General features: G+C 46.7%; 1 protein-coding gene across 2 annotated transcripts in view; it reads left to right on the plus strand.

Moving 5' to 3' along the window:
- Positions 1–2,629: 2,629 nt before the first annotated feature.
- The window catches only part of GLT1D1 (glycosyltransferase 1 domain containing 1), a 39,951-nt gene continuing 20,527 nt past the window's right edge, over positions 2,630–22,053 (plus strand). Inside the window, exons 1-6 of one of the 2 annotated variants that reach the window (XM_064392885.1) lie at positions 2,630–2,763; positions 9,900–10,048; positions 11,380–11,485; positions 14,998–15,049; positions 18,212–18,248; positions 18,818–18,874. In XM_064392885.1, coding sequence (XP_064248955.1) covers positions 9,949–10,048; positions 11,380–11,485; positions 14,998–15,049; positions 18,212–18,248; positions 18,818–18,874 — 352 coding nt within the window. In that variant the 5' untranslated portion in view covers positions 2,630–2,763; positions 9,900–9,948. Of the gene's footprint in view, positions 2,764–2,989; positions 3,382–9,899; positions 10,049–11,379; positions 11,486–14,997; positions 15,050–18,211; positions 18,249–18,817; positions 18,875–22,053 lie in introns of those variants that run through there. The other variant, XM_064392884.1, reaches the window with a different exon arrangement.

Here is a 22,053-nt window from a genome sequence, read left to right on the forward strand (position 1 = left end):
GCTGGCACCAATGTCTTGGCACCCGCCTCTGAGATTGTTACATGCATTAATGAGATCCCTTCTCAGCCTTCTCGAGAATAAACACATTCTCTCAAAAGAGATGTTCCAGAGCCCAAATCATCTTTTTTTTAGTTTCTTTTTTTTTTTTTTTTTAGGGTTATTTAATGCTACAGTTAAAGATTGTCTCACAGCAAGGCCTTTCAGCAGGAAAAGGTGATAAATGTGTGCTGTAAAGGCTGCTTTTATCCGTGTTTTTATCTGTGTTTTTATACGTATTTGAGCCCGGCTCAGCGCCCAGGATGTGCCTGGTGACTCAGGGGTGGGAGCAGCAGCTGGGTGTGAGGGCATGCAGGAATTGTCCAGGCACACATGGAGGGTGAACACTGATTTCCGTAGGACAAAGCATGGTTAGCATGGTGGTTAAAACGGGAGAACATCCGTCAGCGGTTGCAAGATTGCAGCCCTGAGATGTGCTGCAGTTCCATCACACACGTTGAGGTTGTGAATGCATGGAATTCTCTTCAGCAGCAGATCTTAAAGTCTTGGTTTTGGCCAGAACAAAGTGGGTTAGACACTGCTGGTTGTGTGTTTTCAGTGAAAAAGTTAAGTTTATTGACGTCATGCAGTTACATACCAAACATTTAGGCATGACTTACTTTGGAGCAGTGTGGAGCAAGTGATGCTTGTAAAAGTAAATACAATAATTCTGTAATGGGCCTTTGTAAATAACATATGCCATAAAAATTACTCATTACATATATTTGTTTTCTTAAGTAGTTAAGAAATATCATGACAAAGGACAATGAGGAAAAAGCAACGAGCTGTACATTTCTCTGTGAACTACAGTAACACGACCCATTCTGTAACAAAATTACATTTCATCTTTTCCTAGCTTAATACAGTATCACCATACTAACTGTGATTGCACTTTGTGAGGAGTTTAGTAGTATTTTCAAAGTAATAAAGCACACTTTGTACTACTGTGTCTTATGTTTTAAACCCTCCATAATTTCCCTTGGTGAGTGAGGTGAGATTTCCGTGTTGACCTATCCCACTGGTACAAACACCAACAATGCTGAGCAGCAGTTGAAATGTACATTAAAATGTTGAAATGTACATTAAAATGTTGAAATGTACATTAAAATGTTGAAATGTACATTAAAATGTTACTTAACTCTTCAGGTACAGAGACGTGGGCACTTATTAAAATTCACAAGTTGCTGTTAGAACACACATTCTCTCTGGAAGTACAGCAGGAAGCAGGTTTTCCTTTCCCTCCAAACAATACCTAGCTACAGTGTGTTTAAAACCTCATTCTGATTCATCCACAACCCTTTCTGAGCACACTGAGTGCAGCTGTGTCTCTACAGCAATGCATCATGCACATCCCTGTTTTCAAACACAGTGCTGCACATCTCCAGGTTATTTTTTCAGTCAAAGCCTCTACAGCGTAAAGCCAGAGTTATCATAAATTGTGAAAACATGTTAAAATCTCTTGGAATGTTTCCTTTATTTCCTCTTTATTTCTCAGACGACTGGTTGAGTTTCCTCATTTCTCACGGAGCTGGCTTTGTCTTACTTTAATGTCTGCGTTTTTTCTTCTTTGTGTTGCACACTAAACGTGTTGGGCAGCTTTGCTAACCCGAAATGTGGCTTTCAGAGCCACGGGCAGGTGCCCTGCTGCAGAGTCCCCAGTTTTGGTGACACAGGCTGCTCTGGGCACGCACTGCCAGAGCTGCCTGCTGTGGCACACCTGGATGTGTCACCTGGACACCCTGGAACCAGCAGGGCAGAAATGCACCCGTGTGACAGCTCTGTGACAGCTGAGGAGCCCAAACATGCTCCAATGGGCCACTCCAAGGCTGGAACCCTGGCCAGGCTGACTGGAGCCCTCCACATCTCAGCAGGAGTGGGATTTCATGCCAGAAACACTTTCCAGATGGTGACAAAACCATTCTAGAACCAATGGTTTGGGTCTGCCTTCCCTTAGATTAGCATTTACTCTCTTTTTAGCATTTCTGAAAAATGTGTTGCTCTTCAAGCTTGCAGCTACAATTTTTAGTTCCACTGGAGTTTGAGGCAGTCTAAGGAATGTTGTATTGAATCTAAGGGATAACTCAGTGAGATGCAGTTAACACAGCTCTGCAGCATTAAGATTCCTTACCAAAACATGAGCCTGCCTACCAAAATGTTTACAGTTTGCCAGAACCCACTCCAGTGTGTGTTTTTGTCACTTCTAAACCCTCCGTTTCAAAACACCTGTTAGCCTCAGGAATCCACACAAATTATTGGAAGAAGTACTCTTTCAAAAACGAATAATTCAATGTTTCTGCATGTGGCATATTTTTTCTCTGTCTACCTGACAGTGAAATTTGACCAATGAGGCACTACAGGTTTTTGAAGACCACTTTTCCCCGTCTTCTCCAGCCTTTGGGGAAGCTGGCATCTGTGTGACCCTGTGGTGAATTATATCAGGCAATCAGACCAGGTTATAAGCAAAAAAGTGAGTTTTGTGTCCAATCAGCCCCCTTCTCATCACCACCAGTGCCCTGCACCTGTTCTCAATATTTTACAAATGTTGGAACACGTTCAGGTGGGTATCTGCCATCAGCCACCTGTTTCCTGTTCATCTCCCAGTTGGCCTCTCGCCTTCCTGCCTGCTGCCCCACTCAGCTTTTTTGTGCTTCTGGCCACAACTGGGCTGGACCCTTTTATCCCGAAAACTGGCTTGCTGCTTTGGGATATCGTTTTCTCCCAGTTCAGGTTTGTTCTTTTTTCTTCCCTGTTTTGTTGTAGCTTTGGGTTCTGCCTGTTGTGGTTTCTTACCAGACCTCTCCCTGGTCTCACACACCTTTGGTTCTGCTCCATTTTGTGACCTTCCCGATGCTGGCAGTGCTCTTTGACCATCCCATTGCCTCACTCTTCGGACTAGCACATTCCTCTGGCTGTCCTGGTGCTTGGCATCCTGGCCACGTTTAGATTTTCTCCTAACGGTGTTCCTGCACCGAGCACGAGGCACGCCCTGGGTGCAATCAGGAGGCAGAGGCTGTGATGCTCCCTGGGGAGGCCTTTGAGTTAGCGTTCCCCGGCTATGATCCGAGCGTGCCACCTCAGTGCCTGCGTGCCACCTGAGGGCACACAGCGCTGTCCGGAGGGCTGGCAAGGCACCAAGCCCTGTGGCTCGGTAGCCAGGTGCCCTGTGCCCGGCAAGGCCGGCGCACCCCCGCGCGGTCGGTGCTCGGGGCCGCGGCCGCTCCGCAGCGCCGTTTCCGGGCCCGCGGGCAGGTGAGGCGGCGGCGGGCGGAGCGGAGCGATGAGGCTGCTGCTGCTGGCGTGTCTGCGGGCACAGACCGGCAACGCCACCACGGCCGCCAGGATCCGGTGAGGGCGGCTTGGGAAGGATGCGCTGCGCTCCGAGCCCGCCATGCGCGGCCCGCGCTGGCGCACGGCGGCGGCTCCAGGGCCGGGGGTGCGGGGAGCGGCTCCACGGCCGGGGGTGCGGGGAGCGGCTCCAGGGCCGGGGGTGCGGGGGATGGCGGCTCCACGGCCGGGCTGTGCGGGGAGTGGGGAGCGGCTCCAGGGCCGGGGGTGCGGGGAGCGGCTCCAGGGCCGGGGGTGCGGGGGATGGCGGCTCCACGGCCGGGGCTGTGCGGCGGCTCCACGGCCGGGGGTGCGGGGCTGTGCGGCGGCTCCACGGCCGGGGCTGTGCGGGGGACGGCGGCTCCAAAGTCGACATGTGCGGGGGGCGGCGGCTCCAGGCCGGGGATGTGCAGGGGGTGGTGGCTCCAGGCTGGGGGTGTGCGGGGGGCGGTGGCCGAGCCCGGCGGGGCCGGGGACACCGCGGGTCCGCCCCCGCTGCCCGGCGGAGCCCGCCCGGAGCGGGGCGCGGCCGGAGCAGACCCGGCTCCTCTCGCCCCGCAGCGTGCCCCGGGTCCCGCACAGCCCGGCGGGCAGCGGCTGCCCTGGCTGCGGTGGCACAGGCGGTGTGACAGCGGCAGGGCAGTGCCACGGGCGGCAGGGCAGTGCCACGGGCAGCGGGGCTGTGCCGGGGCCGCTCCGTGGCTGCCCCCGCTGCGGGCTGTGCCGTGCGGCTCTCCGGGGATGGGACACGGCGCCGCAGCGCTGGGAAGTGGCACGGGCGAACAGAACCGCAGAAATGTTGCTGATGTCCCCGTTTAGCTTTTTCTGTGACGTGGGAAAGGGACGTGGCTGAGAGCGTTGCTGCTGGGGCTTCACTGTGCGTGGCAGCTAGGAAAAAACTAAGTCACTGTAAAAATAAAACAATTTCCCAATAGTTTTGTCCTCTTGAGGCCCGAAATAATGATTTGGTTTCAGCTTATCTAACAGTCATCCACAGTTTAGTTGTTCATCTTTGCATGAATCTCTTGGGATATTCTGCTGTAACAAGTTTTCCCTGACCTCAATCTGTGCATTATCTCAGATGTGATGTTACCCATAGAAGCATCCTCAGACATCAAGGTTTCACACTGCTTGTGCCATTCCAAGCACAGCCTTAGACTTCTGCAGGGCTGCTGTTGTATAAGGTGTGGTGGAACCTATCTGCTGGTCCTGTCAGTCACCCAGGCACTAAAACCATCCTGTGCAGACATTTCTATCCAATAGTGGTTTTCTTAGGACTTTATGCCATTAAAAAAAAACCCACAAAACCTCTATGTGTGGCCAAAGGCTTGGCTGAGTCACTTCTAACACTCATCTGCCATACCTGAGCTTATGTGCACATGGTAAACTTTGTATCATGTGTGTTAATGCACATAAAATACATATTCCAGTTAATATTTGGCCTCAGCTGTGGCTGTGTGTGTGCTTAGGAAGTTTTGTTCAATTTTTTTAGAATGTTGAACTTTTGGTTAAATATAAATGAAACAATGACGTTGTCTCTGGGTTGAACACTTGCCAGCACAGATTAATTTTATGGCTTAATATCACAGTGTATGCTCTGTTTATGGTGTTACAGCTCTTCCAATAACTGCTTCATCTTTTCATAAATAAGATACTCATTTCCTGAGTTTAAAGTAAGTGGTGACAAAGGTACCAGAATCTAATTTGGCTAAAAATCAACTTGCTAAAACAAGTGGTATAATGAATGTGCTGTGGGCTTTCTTCCTATTGGTGTGCATCATCTTTAATCACCTTAAAAAATATGAGCAATGAATAAATACAGCACTAAGCCAAAGTCTGTGCTTAGGCCGCCATTGTTCAGCCTTAGAAATGAGATCAAAGAGGGTGTCAAGGAAGAAAAGAAATTATTCTTCCCTGCCCCTTGAAATGTTTTGTTCATCTTTTATTACTTGGTAGTAAGGAGGAATAGAAATCTGGAATTAATAGGTTAATTAGGAAGATTTAGCTTAACTGTTTTGCCAATATGTAAATGTTTTCTGGAGAGGGAGAAATTGTTTTGGCTGTCATTAACTGGCCAGTGGAGACAGCCATTCTGTAAATCTCCAGGTAATCAGCTGCAAGAGAATTAAACCCACAAATCCAGCAGTGCTTGTCATTCCTCTGGACAATTGCTTTTGAGCTTAGACATTTACTGGAGTAATTCAGTAATCCAAACATTTCTGCTATTTTGTTTTACCCTGTGTGCCAGTGTCGGAATCCCACAGGGGAACAGTGCCAGGGCAGGGGATCCTCCTGTCCTCAGGGCAGCTGTGGGAGCTCCTGCGCCTCCCTGCCGGGGCATTCCTGCTGGGACATCCCTGCTGGGACACCTCTGCTCAGGCTGGGACATCCCTGCTGGGACATCCCTGCCCAGACTGGGACATCCCTGCTGGGACATCCCTGCCCAGAATGGGACACATCCCTGCTGGGACACATCCCTGCTCAGGTTAGGACATCCCTGCTGGGACACCTCTGCTCAGGTTAGGACATCCTTGCTGGCTCTGCTCAGGTTAGGACATCCCTGCTGGCCCTGTGGCCATTCCCAGAGCAGGAGCCTGCAGTCAGCTCTTCATCTGTGAGATCCATCCCTGCCAGGGGCTGCCCTCAGTACCACCATGCTTGCACTGCAGGAACTGTTTGTGGCACAGGTTTAAGCTTTGCAGAGTTCTTTGCTCCTTCCAAAGCTCAGTTACTGACTTCAGAACACAGGCAGGAGGAGCTGGTCCCCATCCTCGCTCACATTTTTAATTTCTGTGGGCTTTTTTAATTTCAGTGAACTTTATTCATAGTTCACTCATGCCAATGCAATTTCCCTGTGTTGCTTCAAGGAGAAGTTTGGGAGGGAAATGAAGCGAAGGATATGTTGTTTTAACAATTCTGAAAAAATAAGATCATTTACAAAGCAAACAGGAGATCAGGCAGGGTTTCAACTCGTGTAATTTGATGAGCTTCCGTGGGAATTGTGAGTATTCAGGTCTGGCCAAGTTTCTGAGAGGCAGTGGGATGACTCTGCTCCCTTAACAAGCTCTGAATTGTGCCATATACATTTAACAGTGTTGGTGCACAGCTGCTGTGCAGAACAGACAGCTGAGGGAAAGAGATAATTAATATTTTTGGATGAAGCCTATTTTGTGCCATTCAAGAAGTGTCAGTGTATCCACCTACCAGGAGCTTTTTGGAAATCAAACATTCTTTGTCTGCAAGTAATTCCATTAAATCAGTATCAGTTGAAATTTAGAATGTAAATGTTTCCGAAAGGAAGACATCACTGAAAACAGAGCAAGTTTCACAGCCATAATACCTTGGAAATAAGCACACTTTTAACTCTGTGCCTTCTCATCAGCCAGGCTGTGTTTGGAACCCTAAAACTGATTCCTTAAATGCAAACCTGTGAACTGCAGATTCATGCTGAAGGAGGGGAGACTGCTAGCCAGGAGAAGTGAGAAGCAGTGATCAGTTATGCAGGGAATAAAAAATTAAACATTGTAAAACATTGTTTGATGTTTCATAGATGAGTTAGAGAAAAATGTTTTTGTGTAGAAATCCCAAAGTGAAAACGTGTCAGAAAAGGGTTGTACCTTTAGCAGGGTCTCTGCACACAGTGTAGATCCAGAGAACACACCTGAAAGTTTCACTTATAAGCTCTGTGATTTCCAAAGAATAGAAAAAATGTACCAAAAAAAGAGAGAAATGAATTTCCTGAATGCTGAAATGAAAGGGAGTGGGAAATACTTTGTCCAATACTCAGGTGTGTATAAATAGCACAGAGTAAGCAGTGGCTGTATATGTACTTCTAAAAATACTCTCTCACATTTACTGAATGCCTGAAGTTCTCCCTGATGCTTTCTGCTGAGAGAAGCACCCAAAATCTGGGGTCTGACAGCTCAGCTCCACTTTAGAAATGTTATTTCCCCAAGTCATGGCATTGGCTTCCACGAGAGCTTCAGCAGAAAGGAAGAATGTGGCAAGGCCAGTTCTAGATCCAAGCAGCATTCAGGTTTGTTAAGGCACTTGGGAATGATCTCCTGGATTAGAGCTGTGCTAGAGAGAAAATGCAGCCCTGAGATTTGGCCTTTCCAGTCTTGTCTTTGATCCCCAGACTGCAGGAGCTGCGTTCATTTTTATTTCTCATTCACAAAGTATTTGTTCATGAAATGGCAAAATAATGTGAATAGACATTTGCCAGGAGCAGGAGAGGTCTGGATCATGTGTCTCCTCTGCCTCGCCTTCGTTCTGGGACTTCACACACAGATCAGTCTTCCAAAAAATCCCCTGCAGTAACTTTGCAGCACTCCCTAATCGTGCTCCTTGGTAACAGCATATGTGTGAAAATCAGTCTGCTTTTTTGGTTATAAAGATGAAAAGCCATTTAGAAAATATCAAAATAACGCTGTAAATTTCAGCACTTAAATACTGCCCAGTAACTCAGTTCTACACACGAGTATTTGCATAGATGCATCATTGGAAGGTTGTGATTAATGATATCAAACCCAATGGAATGTTTAGGGGCTCAAGGCCTCTTTAAATCTGGGAATTTGAATTATTCTGAGAATATTTGCTTATTTTTCCTTCTAAAGATGTATGCAAATATTTTTATGTGCTCCTGAGTAGAATAAAAATCTGTTAAAAAACAAAAAATTGAAGTTGTAGAGGTAATGCACAATCCCTGAGCCTTGGAACACTTGGGGGAGTCCCTCTCTGTTACTGCAGAAACAGCTGTCGTTCCCCAGGGAGGCTGGAGCTGTGGAAAGTGTGCAGGAGAAGCAGTCATCCCCACTACATTTAAAAATAAAACCACTTAGGATTGGAATTCCTGGCTGAGTTTCTTGATTCCTGATGTCCTGAGAGAGTTATTTTCAAATTAATTGTAGTATGCAAACACATTGCTCGTACATGATAGTGATTTATGGTAATTGGAATACTGATGGGAAAAAATCCTTTCAGACCATTTAATGAGCACCTGTGAAATGATGGAGTGAATTATGGAGCATCCCGAGGATTTGCCCAGGAGGTTTTGCCTCCACAGCTGGGAGATTTGGGCATCAGTGTTGTGATGTGGATGGAGAGCCCCTTCAGGAGCAAGGCAGGGCTTGGAACCAGCTCCTGGGGCAGCTGCTGTTAGGAGCTGCTCTGCAGTGTCATGAGCACTTAAAATGTGGCTGTGTTTTATTATTTATTAGCATTTATCATAACTGATTGGTCTTGTTTCGAGCAGTGGAAGGAATGGAGTTTCTTTTAGATTTTCTTTTTAGGAACAAATCCAGCGCCATATGTTGTGGCGCGGAGCTCTGTCTGACACAGAGCTAACACGTTCTTCCAGGGCCTCCAGACATTTCACAGCACTCTTAGCAACACTTTCTGCAGAATTACTGACTTCTGCAGGACAGAAAATCGCATTTCTTGGGAGGCTGTGCAGTGATGAGGCAATGCAAGCTGACATGATCCAGGCAGTCAATGAGCTAGCAGGATTTTAATGCCAGGACAATTAACACACAATGAGAAATCAATCAACTGCCACAACGTGGGATAGGCAGGGCAGGTTCTCGTGGTGGGTTTGTGATCCTGGCAGTGCAAACTCTCCGTGTCAGCAGACACAATTTGCTCCTGTGTGGCTCTGGCTGATGTTCCTGGGAGTGCTGATAGCTGATTCTGGTGTCAGGGGAGGAGTGAGGCTGTCTGTAATCAATCAATCAATCAATCAATCAATCCTTGGCAGCAGTGTTTGCATCTGAGAACCGCTGTGTGTAAAGGTGGATGGCCAAGCTGACTGGCAGGGGTTTGTTGTTTGTTTTTCCATTTCTTTAAGATTTTTAAAGCAGGCTGTGAAGGTATTTGTGTAATTACTTTTGTGTAGTTTTTTGCTTATACTTCAGTTATCCTTTGCCTGGTTTATAAGTGGGTGAGCTGAGACAAGAAGCAATTAAACCCACCATCAAACAGAAGGGGAATTCAGCTCTCTGGCTTTCTCAGTGCATTCATTCTTGATGTTCTGCATTTTTAGTAGCATTGACTGGCTGGACATGTTTGTGCTTTCTTCACTTGTGTCCTTTCTGCAGAACAGGGGCTGAGAATCTCTAAGAGCAAGGTCTGACACAAAAGGAGTCTGACACAAAAGGAGTCTGGCACAAACATTCTGACGCCTCCCTTCAAAAGGAGGGTTTCAGAGAATAAGTTGAGTCAGGAGGGGTCCTGGGCATGCTTCATTTTGTCTGGGTTTTGGAAGTTGTGTTCATCAGGCTCAGCCCATGCAGTGTTACCTTGCCTGGGAGCGTGCCTGTGGCTTCACAGTGGTGAAGATAACAAATATCTTCCAGGAAAAAAAACAAAACCAAAACAGCCTTGTGAGCAGCTCCTGGTTGTTGAACAAAGGTGGCATCAAGTTGAAAGTCAGAGCAAAGTTTCAGGAAAAACGTTTTGATTAAGTTTGCTTCACACACTGGTGTGCCTATAACATTAACAGTGACTCCTTTATTCTTTTTCTGTTTGTTCCAATGATGAAGGAATCATCTCCAAGCTGCAGGTCACATCTGTGTTCTTAAAGATGCTTTCATGTATGAAAGTCCAACTGAAATAGCAAACCTGACCTCCTCAGACAAGTTTGATGCAGCCCTGGCCATTCACCTCTACAAAGGAGGCAGACTGCTGCAAGGTAATCCTCCTGCTTTGCAATAAAAATAAAACTACCTCCCAGAAAAGTCCTGCAAGGGAAGAGAATGAATCCCAGCTGTCACAAATGGCTATAAATGTATAAACCCACACAGAATATCCTCACTCTGTTTATCCACTTCAGCAAACGTTCAGAAATGCTAAAAACCCCTCTCAATGGGAGATCTGATATAGAGAGAGCTAAATAAATGTCCTTTTAAACCACATAGTGCTTCTGATAATTAAGTACTTTAAGTCCATCAGGATGAGAGCATTACATTAACATTAGGATCCTTTCAGCAAACGTGTTCTTTCAGAGGACAATGGCTTGGCTAAGTGGAGCTGGGCTCAAATGGAAGAAAGCAGGGAGGCTAATTTGATTTTTCTGCTCAAAAACGAGTCAGGGTTTCTCAACGTGCAACAACATTCCTGTCAGCTGAACTGTAGGAGACAGGATGTTATCAGACAAATAATAAAATCCCCCATTCTCTCTAGCCACGTGGAACAAAATTGCAGCCTGCCACTAATGATACACTGGAATCACTGGCTCTGGCAATGACAGAAATTGCAGCCAGTCACCTGCTGGGACTGCAGGAGTGATCCTGAGCTGGGGGTGTCACAGGAATCTGCTGGCTGAACAAAGCACTGCACGTTCCCTTTGGGAAAGGGGATTCAGAGAACATTCCTGGAATGTTTAGAGTCCTGGAACATTTAGAAATTTAGAGATTGCACTACCAGTGCTGCCATGCTATTGATCTGTTTGGCCTCCTCCTGGAAATTCTGTTTACAGCATCAACACACATACTGGATGACATAATAATTACTCACTTTTTTAATTTATTGAAGAGGCAGTGCATATTTTATGTGGTGCTACAGACAGCCTGTCCCTGGAAGATGAGAGGCAGTGGTGCTTTGAGTGCACATTAATTCCCTCCACCTGCAAACATTAGAGTAGGATATCAACAAATGCCAAGGAAATTCTCCAGTAGCCAGGATGGTAATTAGTCTTTCATTCTTTTTGCTTGCTCTCTCATTTAGTAATGAGGAAATTAGCAATGCTAATAAATCCTGATCTCACAGCTCACTTAACTTTCACACACAAATGTGAAATCTATGGTACATTTTCTGTCTTTATCAACAAACTTTGTTTCCCATTTGGTTTGGTGTCCTGTGAAAGTGCATAGTTATTGTGGGGGGGGTTACAGTGCTAAAAAATAAAAATTCAAGTTTCCTTTTCCAAGAGTTTTGCTCAGATGGTGATTCAGTGTTATCAATGTGCTGTTTCACTCCTGGTCATTACCTGGACTTACTGGCCAAGTTCTCATTGCTTTGCAGGGAGCAGAATTCCTTTTGGAATCATCTTTGGTGGGACAGATGTCAATGAAGATGTGAAATGTAAAGAGAAACGCCAGGTAATGGGAGCAGTGCTGGAGAAAGCCAGGTGAGAGCAGGGCTGAAGGATTTCTGACAGGAAATTGCATTTTTTGTGGCAGATCTTTTAGGAACTTTTCCATTCTCACTTGGGACCACTGGCAGGTGTGCAGGCCAGCAGAAAAGGCTGGACTTGCTGAAATCCTTGTGATCTTTACACATTGTTTGTGATTCAGAGGTGGAAGTGGAGCAGTTTGATCAGCAAATGCAGCCTGTGTGCAGTCTGCTTGTTTGGATTTGGATTTCCCTGCTCCTCACACACAGCTTGTTGACAGAATGCCTGCTTGAAAAGTGGATCCCTCTGGTACAAGCAGATTCTTTTTCTCTTTTATTTTTTTCTCCTGCTAATTTGATCCTGTCCCTGGGCCCATGAGCAAAGAAGCAGAGGCTGAAAGAAGTCTTGAAGCAATTCTCTCGGTTTTTAGGGGAAATGACAGGGGAGTATTTTCAGGTGTTTTAAAATCTGGAAAGCTCTAATGACGTGCCACTGTAGTCATCAAATGCAGACCAAGAACTGATCCTAAACCAGAGGAAATTACTAAAACCAAAGAGACTTCTGAGCAGGTTTCATAGTTTCAACATCCCCAGAAAAGAAGTTTTCTCCTGGCTGATCCAAAGGTTTGTTGACTTCAGCAGTGTTTGCTCATGGCGTGGTGGGGGAGGAAACCCAGGGCAGGATGGGTTTTGGGGCAGGCAGGATCTGTCTCTCCTTGCTGATACCACTCTATTTCCCAGCTATTATTGGCTCACTTAGCACTGGCAGAGATGTGCTGCTCTGTCTGTAATCCCCTATAAAGTGTGGTAAGTAAACAGATTTTAAAGGCAGCACTTAATCACTCTCATTGAAAAATCATTAGGGCACGTTCTTGTGTCTCAGGGTGGCTTGGAGCTGAAAGCAACTTAAGGTTCCACTCAGGAAAAAATTTATGTACTTGTTTGCTTTTGTTATCAAATAATCAGAAGTTGTTCTTTAAACATGTCTGAAGGAAAGGAGGAAGATATCTAATGTGTCAGAGGGGTTTCAGCAGTGTGCAAAATGAGAAATACATAAAAACAATCTCTGAGGGTGTCCATTTGATCCATCTCTGTTTAAAATATCTTCTGTCACAAATACAGCTAATACAAAAACTGCTTTACTGAATGTTTTCTAATGGTATTGAGTTGGGAACCTGAGGTATGCCTTAATAGCTGGAATGATCTCTGCTATTTCAGAATGTATTACGACATCCCTATGCAGTTTACAATATTTTCTCTGCTACAGGAAAAGCATCTCAGTTTTCTGGGGGTTGTTCTGAATGTACCTCTTCTCCAGGAGCATCACTGGTGTTATTCATGGCACAGTTATTAAAAGAAACATTGATTTTTTTTTTTTCTTTATTGATTGCAGGGCTCTAAGCAGAAAGCATCATGACTTGTAGATTACTTGTCCAGTACAATATCCCCCCACATTCCATAAAACAAACTATTGAACACTGTCGAGCCTTATGAGTGTTTCATTTTTAATCAAATCCCTCTAAATGCTGCTTGTACCCCTCCAGGGTATTTTTTTTCCTATTGAACAATATTTTGTAGACTTAGAAGTGACATCTTTTTATGCTTGTTAATGTGATGTATTGAAAGGATAATTGCAGAATCTGGAAGGGAGCACGTGCAACTTGCCAAAGCAAGCGTTTGCAGGGGCTTCAACAACCTCAGAGCTGTCAGGCTGAGTGTGTGAAATTCACGGGGGGCACAAAGCAGATCCTGCAAAACAAACGTGGGGAAATAAGGTTTGTTTCAACAAGCAAGAGTTGGAGTTATAACTCAGCATTTATGGGAATTCTAATTAATGGTTATGGTGATTGTGACATAATCAAATTATGACACATCTCCAGGGGAGAAGCTCTGTCCTGGCTGTTGTGCTTTATCTGGAACCTCTAAGGACAGAAACATTTCAGAAATCACGTGAAAACAGCACTGAACCATCAGTGCAATATGTGATAGCCTCTTTTACATTCAGTATCTGCAGAAGGAGTTAAAGGAGGTGTTTTGCTCAGCAGCAGTGTCTTGGTGAAGGAGCCCTTCAAACTTTGTTTTGCTCAGGACTGAGGGGCTCCAGAAATGGCCCCGTTTGTGGCTCCAGGTGGCACTGAAATTCCATTTCAGAGCATCCAAACACGTGCTTGTACAATTACAACTTCATTAAAAGTTACACCTTCATTAAAATCCAGCCTGTTCTTGAGCTCTCCCCTGAGCAGGGTTCTCCTCTAACTCTGCCTGAAAACATCTCCCACAGCTTCAGGCTGCTTCACCCAGCTCCAGTCAGGGAGCCTGGCTGTCAGTGTGTTTACAAATCATCTTCTGCTGGGACAGCCAGGAAGGGGAACTGCTCCTGTCACACTGCCTGGGCTCTGCCGTCACTGCAGGGCTGTGCACGGGGACAGCCCAGCACTCCTCCCCAGGGCTTCTTACCCCTGGGGCTGTGAGAGCCTGGGAGAGCTCTGAAACCCCCATCTGAGTTAGGGTTTGTTACTCCTGGAGCTGTGAGAGCCTGGGAGAGGGCTGGAATCCCCATCTGAGTTAGGGTTTGTTACCCCTGGGGCTGTGAGAGCCTGGGAGAGGGCTGGAATCCCCATCTGAGTTAGGGTTTGTTACTCGTGATGCTGTGAGAGCTCTGAAACCCCCATCTCAATTAGGGTTTGTTACCCCTGGAGCTGTGAGAGCCTGGGAGATGTGATGGAGTCCAGGGTGCCAGGACGAGTGAAGAGATAAGAATCTTGACTCCATGTTTCAGAAGGCTGATTTATTATATTATGATATATATTATATTAAAATGCTATATGAAAACTATTCTAAAAGAATAGAGAGAAAAGGGTTTATCAGAAGGCTGGAAAGGACAGGAGAGGAATGATAACAAAAGCTCCTGACTCTCAGAGTCCGAGCCAGCTGCATCTTTGGTTGGTTATGAAGTAGAAACAATCACATGGACCAATCCAAGAGGCACCTGCTGGTGAACAATGCCCAGAGCACATTCCACAGCCAGCACACAGTTAAATGTTTACATTTCTTTTCTGAGGCTTCTCAGCTAGAATAGGAGGAAAACCCTAGCAAAGGATTTTCATGAAATACCCCAGCTACAGGGAGAGGTCTGGGATCTGCATCTGAACTGCACGGGGGTGCAGAGAGGGGCACTGGGGATTGCCAAAGGGCAGCAGGGCAAAGGGGCAGCTCAGCCCAGTGGAAGGGGCAGAGCAGCCAGCCCAGCTCCTGCTGTGGCACTGTCTGACAGCTGTCCTGGCCTTTGGGGTTTCTCTTTGAATCCCCATTCCCCCTCCCAAGAGCCCTGGGGTGCAAAGCCCCAGGAGCTGCTGCTGGTTTAAGCAGGGTTTCTGCTGGAAAAGGGGAAGCCTGCTTTCTGTCCTTCAGCTGGATCAGCTTTGTAAGCCTCTGATCTTCGTTCTTATCAAGGTTTTTTTCTGAAGTACTGTTTCTGTTTAAACTCTTTAAGCAGATGATCCCGACTATTTTTGTCCCCTTAACCAGGTTTGCAGTGGCTTTCACCGTGGAAATGAAGGAGCTGGCAGCAGCAGCGTGGGTATGTTGGGGCATGGGGGTGGTTACTGTATTAGCAGATATGCATGCTCTGAAATGTGCCCTCAGTAGTGCTGGGGAATTGCAATAATCTGCATTGTGCTGTCAGAGACAGCATTCCACGCTGCTGTGCAGTCAGAGCTCTGGCACTGAAAGCTGGGTATTATTGGTAAAGACTATAGAGCACTGTAGGAAGTGTTTCTCTGTGACATTTAAAACAAATCAGTTGTTGTTACTGAGTCTCTCCTGATGCCAAATTGTTTCTTTTGGCATCATTTACTAAACTTTACATTGACAAAAAATTCCTCCAGACAGCATTAGTTACAATACAGAATTTGAAGTATAATTTGAAAATACTTGTTTTGTCAACCTGGAAATAGAATGAACTTCTTAGGGTGAGCTGCAGAGGTGAATTAGATTTTCTGTGCTGAGCAGAAGGTCAGCGAGGTGGGCAGGAACCATTTGGGATGAAACCAGCAAGGCAGGAGCTCCCTCCTGGCTCCCCTCACCTGCCCTGGGGATCTCCAGCTGAAGCTGAACAATTCATGCAAGGAGCTGAAACCGAGTGCTTGGCACCTCTTCAGCCCTAACTTGCATCGTGGTATCACCATTAATGCACTCCTGCCCCAGAAAGAACCACTGGGAGTGGAGCTTGCACAGCCCAGCACGAGGATGTACAGCACCTGATTTCAGCACTAATTGATTTTTAAAATCTATTTCCTTTAAAAGGATACATGAGCAGACATGGGATTTGGTATTTTATTTTACAAATGTAATTTGGTTTTAATGGTTACTACAATGAACCTCACGATGGGTAAAAGGGAAAGGGCACAGCTTCTGTCAGAGACAGGAAGCAAGAAAAGGACAAAAGTAACAGAGTGTGAGGAGAAGAAACAAAACTGAGCTTTGAAATCCTTTCAGCATCCGCACCTCAAGTGCTTTTAAGTGCCAGGCTTTGCTTTTACCCAAACACTTCTGCACGGGGGGCTGTGTTGGGGTCTGTGGCAGGCAGGGAACGGGGCAGAGCTGTCACATCCCAAGCTGCAGTCCCAGCTGCTGCCTGTCCCCAGAGCTGAGCTTTGAGCTGCTGCTCTTTGGGGAGGCTGAGAGCAGATTTGCTCCAGGCAGTGAAGAGCAGGAGCACATCCTTCACCACAGCTCCTGGGATATTCGGTTTTTACAAATCAGCTCACTCTGCTCTGAGCTGCCCAGTTCCTCCTGCGGGGCTTTGTTAGTTCAGATATTCACCTGAGAATTTACATTGCAAACAGGTAACCAACTGCCCTGCACTCAAAGGCTGTCTCTTCAAACAATTCTCCTCTATTTCATTGGATAAATTACATTATAAATTGGATAAATTAAATTGTGGCGTGGGCAGTTCTTTTCTGGAGCCCCAAATTCCTTTAAATTACCCCTAATTGTGAAGTATGTAATCCAGCCCCTGTAATAATCTGTATTCCCAGTGGGGTTTGAAGCCCTGTAAAGGATCTCGTGCTTATGGTCAGTGTTTTACTTCAGGAGCATAAAACTGCTGCAGAAGAATTGCCTGAGCCACTTCTATTGGCATTCCATTTCATTTTCCATTCTGCCATCCCATGTGAACTGAAGAGCACAGGAGAAGATGGCTCTGAGCAGTGTGAGCACACCCTGAGCACACCCTGAGCCCTGTCCCAGTGCTCTGGGTTTCCCTTGGATGGCCCAAGCCCTCCAGGGTTGAATTTGCCCCCTGAGCCCTCGGGGGTCCTGAGGGCAGCAACGAAGGTGCTGAGCCTGAATTCTTGGTGGAACCCGGTGTTTTCAGGTGTCTGGGAGGCAGGGCTCTGCCCCCCTGCTTTCCCCACCTCCTTTTTGCTGCTTTTCCCTGTTTTGCTCACTTTTCTGCAGAGTTAACTCTGGAGCTGGCCTCCAGCTCGCTGTCCCATTGCTTGCAGGGGCTTTTCACCACTTCAGCATTCTATCATGCTGGCTAATTCAAACTGTTAGTCAGAGAAGGTCCACTGTTAAGTGATGAAATGATGTAATGATGTGTGAAACTATTTTCAGTATTTTTTAATCCTTTGAACACAAAAGTTCAAGAAAGATGAAGTCCATGGCACATCCTCAGGCTCCCACTGTAGCACAGATTTGTGTCCTTCTCCCCCACTTCATTCCCATGTGGATTTGCTGCTTTTTTGTGCAATTTTGGTGACATTGTTCACCCTGGTTCTCAGAAACCACCTCCTTCCCATCTGTGAGCTCTTGCAGATGACTTTTTAAGTGTCCTCTTTTCTCCCAGTTTCTTCTCCCAGTTCATTTTTAGTAACTGCAGTGCCTGGGCAGGGGACTGAGGGGCAGCCACAAAGGAACAACAGGGAAAACCAAAATCTCTGCAATTAAAAAAAAAAAAATCACTTCTGTGGCTTCCTATTTCCTGAGCTGGCTGGTTCAAGAATTGAAGTTTGTTTCTGAATTGATTTTCTCTTCATTAAAAAAAAAAATGTATTCCACAAATCCATAGTTGGAGTTATAGAAAGATATTGAAATAGGAAATTGCTTCTTTAATCACCTAAATTAAATAACAGCACTTCAGGAGTGATTTTGGAATGTGGTAATTACCTCTTTTACTGCAGCTATTTTAAGGTAATTTACTTTGCAATTTTTATTTGTGCAGGTTCTGCAATAGCTACCAGGCACCAGTTTTCCAGTCTAGGCGAGTCTTTGGATTTGACAGCAGTTTCTGAAGCTGATGTGTTTATAAATTATATTATGGATAAATATAAACAGATTTCCAAAACCAGTCTTCCACGACCAGCAGCTTTTTGGGAACTAGAGCTGATTTTCAGCTAGACAGTTGAAATTTGTTTTATTCCAGGAAAATGGGATAATGATCCAAAGAAAGGATAGAGAGACAAACTAAAAACTATATATTTGTACTAACCTGGTTATTGTGTTTATTGCACAATTGATTCATTGTTACTCTGAATGGACACAGTAACTATAAATTACATTGTTGCCTTTGGAGTTACTGAATGTATCCAACAGTTTTGGGTTTTAATAGTCCCAAGAAACTCACACTGACACGTGTTCTGTTGCTCTTTATTGTGGTTCTTTTGCTTTTTGTTTGAAGATTGAGCAGATATTTTTATGTTGAACTCTGAAAGTTTTTTTCTTCTCCTTCTCTTTAAAGCCAGACGCCAGGAAGAAAATCTATGTCCAAAGTCAAGGTGAGACTTTGAGATCCTGCTGAAGCCACCCCATTTCTGTCATTGCCGTGGTGGTGCCTCCTGCTCTGGGCTGGGCTGGGCTCTGCTGGGCTTAAATCACTTCAATCACTTCAATAAATTAATAAAATAGTTTCTTCATTACAATAATTAATCTTTAAAATAAGGAAAAACAAATACATTCATATTCAGGACAGATTAATATTTAATTTGTGTATAAATGTAATTTATTTCATTTTATGTTGGGGGCTCTGTGGCCCAGCTGCCCCGGATCCGTTTTGGAATGATGTGATCTCTCAGGTGATGTTCTCCCAGGTGTAGGTTTAGATTTTTTTAATTCAGCAGGGTTGTGTTGCTGAGGAAGGTCAGTGGGTGGTTGCACAGAATTTCCCCCTGAGTTCCAGCCTGTGGAAGGGTTGCAAGGGCAGCCTGGCGTTGCTGGTGAGGAGAGCTGCAGAGGGGATTTGGGTGCCTGGCAGAAATATTGCTTTTTTGGGCTCCCAAAAGCCTTCAGGAGCCACAGCTCAGCCAGCCAGGGCACATTTAACACGGAACTCTCTTTTTTTACACAGGAATCAAGACTACACCCAGTGAAACATTTGACTGGTCCAGATTTCTACAAAATGCAGGTAAAACTCATTTCCCCCCTTGATTCACTGTGTTTGTTCCTGGTAGGTGTCAACGATGAAAGAAACTTAGAGTTGAACTAGTGATGCAATGAAGTGCTTTAATGGTATGGGAAATGGCAGAATGTCCATGGGATGAGCCTGGACCACCCAGGTGCCAGCGTGGCTCTGATTCTGCTCTGGCAGGGCGAGCTGCACCAGAGTGCTCCCAGCCTGGGGCCGTGTCTGGAGCTCCAAGAGGAGCCAGCAGATCCTGAGTTTGCTCTGTCCCTGGAGCAGCCCAGCAGATCCTGAGCTTTGCTCTGTCCCAGCTGGGGCCCAGCAGATCCTGAGTTTGCTCTGTCCCTGGGGAGCCCAGCAGATCCTGAGCTTTGCTCTGTCCCAGCTGGAGCCCAGCAGATCCTGAGCTTTGCTCTGTCCCTGGAGCAGCCCAGCAGATCCTGAGCTTTGCTCTGTCCCAGCCTGGGGGAGCCCAGCAGATCCTGAGTTTGCTCTGTCCCTGGGGAGCCCAGCAGATCCTGAGCTTTGCTCTGTCCCAGCCTGGGGAGCCCAGCAGATCCTGAGTTTGCTCTGTCCCAGCTGGGGAGCCCAGCAGATCCTGAGTTTGCTCTGTCCCAGCCTGGGGGAGCCCAGCAGATCCTGAGCTTTGCTCTGTCCCAGCTGGGGCCCAGCAGATCCTGAGTTTGCTCTGTCCCTGGGGAGCCCAGCAGATTCTGAGCTTTGCTCTGTCCCAGCTGGAGCCCAGCAGATTCTGAGCTTTGCTCTGTCCCTGGGGAGCCCAGCAGATCCTGAGTTTGCTCTGTCCCAGCCTGGGGGAGCCCAGCAGATCCTGAGCTTTGCTCTGTCCCTGGGGAGCCCAGCAGATCCTGAGTTTGCTCTGTCCCAGCTGGGGCCCAGCAGATCCTGAGTTTGCTCTGTCCCTGGGGAGCCCAGCAGATCCTGAGCTTTGCTCTGTCCCAGCCTGGGGGAGCCCAGCAGATCCTGAGCTTTGCTCTGTCCCTGGGGAGCCCAGCAGATCCTGAGCTTTGCTCTGTCCCAGCTGGAGCCCAGCAGATCCTGAGCTTTGCTCTGTCCCTGGGGAGCCCAGCAGATCCTGAGTTTGCTCTGTCCCAGCTGGGGCCCAGCAGATCCTGAGTTTGCTCTGTCCCTGGGGAGCCCAGCAGATCCTGAGCTTTGCTCTGTCCCAGCCTGGGGGAGCCCAGCAGATCCTGAGCTTTGCTCTGTCCCAGCTGGGGCCCAGCAGATCCTGAGTTTGCTCTGTCCCAGCTGGGGCTGCCTGCAGCCCTCCGGGGGAGAGGAGCTGGCTTTGGCTCTCTGCAGCTGGAGCTGTCTGTGCTGCCACCAGAGCAGGGTCTGCCCCAGTTCTGATCCTGGCAGTCTTTCATCACCTCCTCTCCCCCCAGAAAGGTGATTTGCAGGCATCTCAGCCTGGGGAACGTTTCAGTTTGGCATTCCCCAGCCTGCTCCTGTGCTGCAGGTGGATCCTCAGAGCCTTCATCCCCCCAGGAGCTGTGTGCCATTAGTCAGAGCAGTGCCAATTGAAACTGAGCATCGTGGGGTTATTCTGTTCTCAGCAAATCACAGCCCACAAGCACAGTGCCACTACGATTAATAATTTTCTGAAGTGCAATGATTTGTCACTTGCTAGCACGGCCTTAGTGTTGATTTGATCCCTTGTGCAACCATTTTGTGATTAAATGAGCAGTCAGCAGATTGAGGGGGGGAAGCTCCCCCTGAAGGGAATTTCTAATGTATTAGAGACAGTTTTTTGCCTAATGTGTGCTAATGCAAAAGTGCAAAATAATTCATAATGTACATGGAAAGCAAACTAAAATGTGACTCTAACATCTGTGCCCTATTAAATAATAACTTGAAAACTGGCATCAGATTATTCAGTATTGTTTTTATGACTGTTTCATCTCATTTATCTTCTTTGCCTGGTGCCTATGTCCATCTCTGGTGGCAGCCTACAATTTCCACTTCTTTTAATGTTGCACACAGACTCAGGCTTCTGGCTGTACCTTTGTGCTTTCCAGGGGCTAATTAGGGGTTCTCAGTGAATTGCTTTTTTTCTGGGCATTTGCAGTTGCAAAGTGTTTAAAATTCTACTAAACTTGGAGCAATCAGAAGAAAACCCTCAGCACCAGGAGGCAGTTTGGCTCAGGATGGGATTTTAGCAGTGAGGGCTTCCTGAAGAGACCCTGAGCTTTAATGCAGAGGAAGCTGCCCAGAATCCTCCAGCTCATGGCATTTGTGGTTTTTAAAAGGCTTTTTTCATGAAGTTCTACTCCATGTTTAAAGGCACTTGGTGATTTTTTGGGGAGAAATACTTCTCCAGGTAGCCCTTGGCTGTATCTTTAGCAGAGCCCTTGGGCATTTGTGAAATTCAGGATCCCCGGGGCAGAGTGCAGGGAGCAGTTCAGCCCTCAGTGCAGTTTGAATTCGGCTGGGGCACCTCTGCCAAACACCCTTGGAGCTCAGGGTGCCAGGCTGTTCTCTCTAATGAAACTGGCTCTTCAGAATGCTTCCAGACTTTCCTTCACAGAACAGATTTCCTGTGAATATTCTCTGTACTGATGTTTTTCCAGTCAGAGGGAGCATTTGCTCACTGTAAATATGACACCAATACCTGAACAGCCTCTTTAAATCAATTTAATGGCTTCAAAAAGAACTTAGTGGTGGCTTTGAGTGAGTGGCAGAATGCACCAAATGCACCTTGTGGTGGGAGACCTCCAGCCCCCAAATCTGAGTGGTGCTAAACCAAAGTCTGAGGAATGCCAGCTTTGTGTGCACTGCCTTTGCTGGTTTGGGTGCCAATGTAAATATCAATTGCCTGGCACAAATGGCAGCAGTGCTGTGGAAGGTTTTTGCCGTTATTATCATTATGGTGCAGTGCAATCTCAGTACCAGAGTCATGGAATTGATGTTTTTTCACAGTCTCAGCAGCACACCTGGGAGCTGCAGAGGTGGTGGTGTGGGGTTATTGCTGTCTCCTAGCTGCAGAACCTCCAGGGGCTGGCTAGCCAGCATTCCCTGGCTAAATCTACCAAAAAAGGGCTTTTGGAGTTAATTTGCATTGTGGCTGACAGCCAGCTTCACAGCCTGCTGTGGATGAGAGGCTGGGCAGCAGCAGCCACAGCAGCAAGCTGGCCCGTGCAGGTTCCAGCTGCAGGAGCCAGCAC

The sequence above is a fragment of the Passer domesticus genome, chromosome 17 (assembly GCF_036417665.1).
Source record: "Passer domesticus isolate bPasDom1 chromosome 17, bPasDom1.hap1, whole genome shotgun sequence".
Taxonomy (NCBI): Eukaryota; Metazoa; Chordata; class Aves; order Passeriformes; family Passeridae; genus Passer; species Passer domesticus.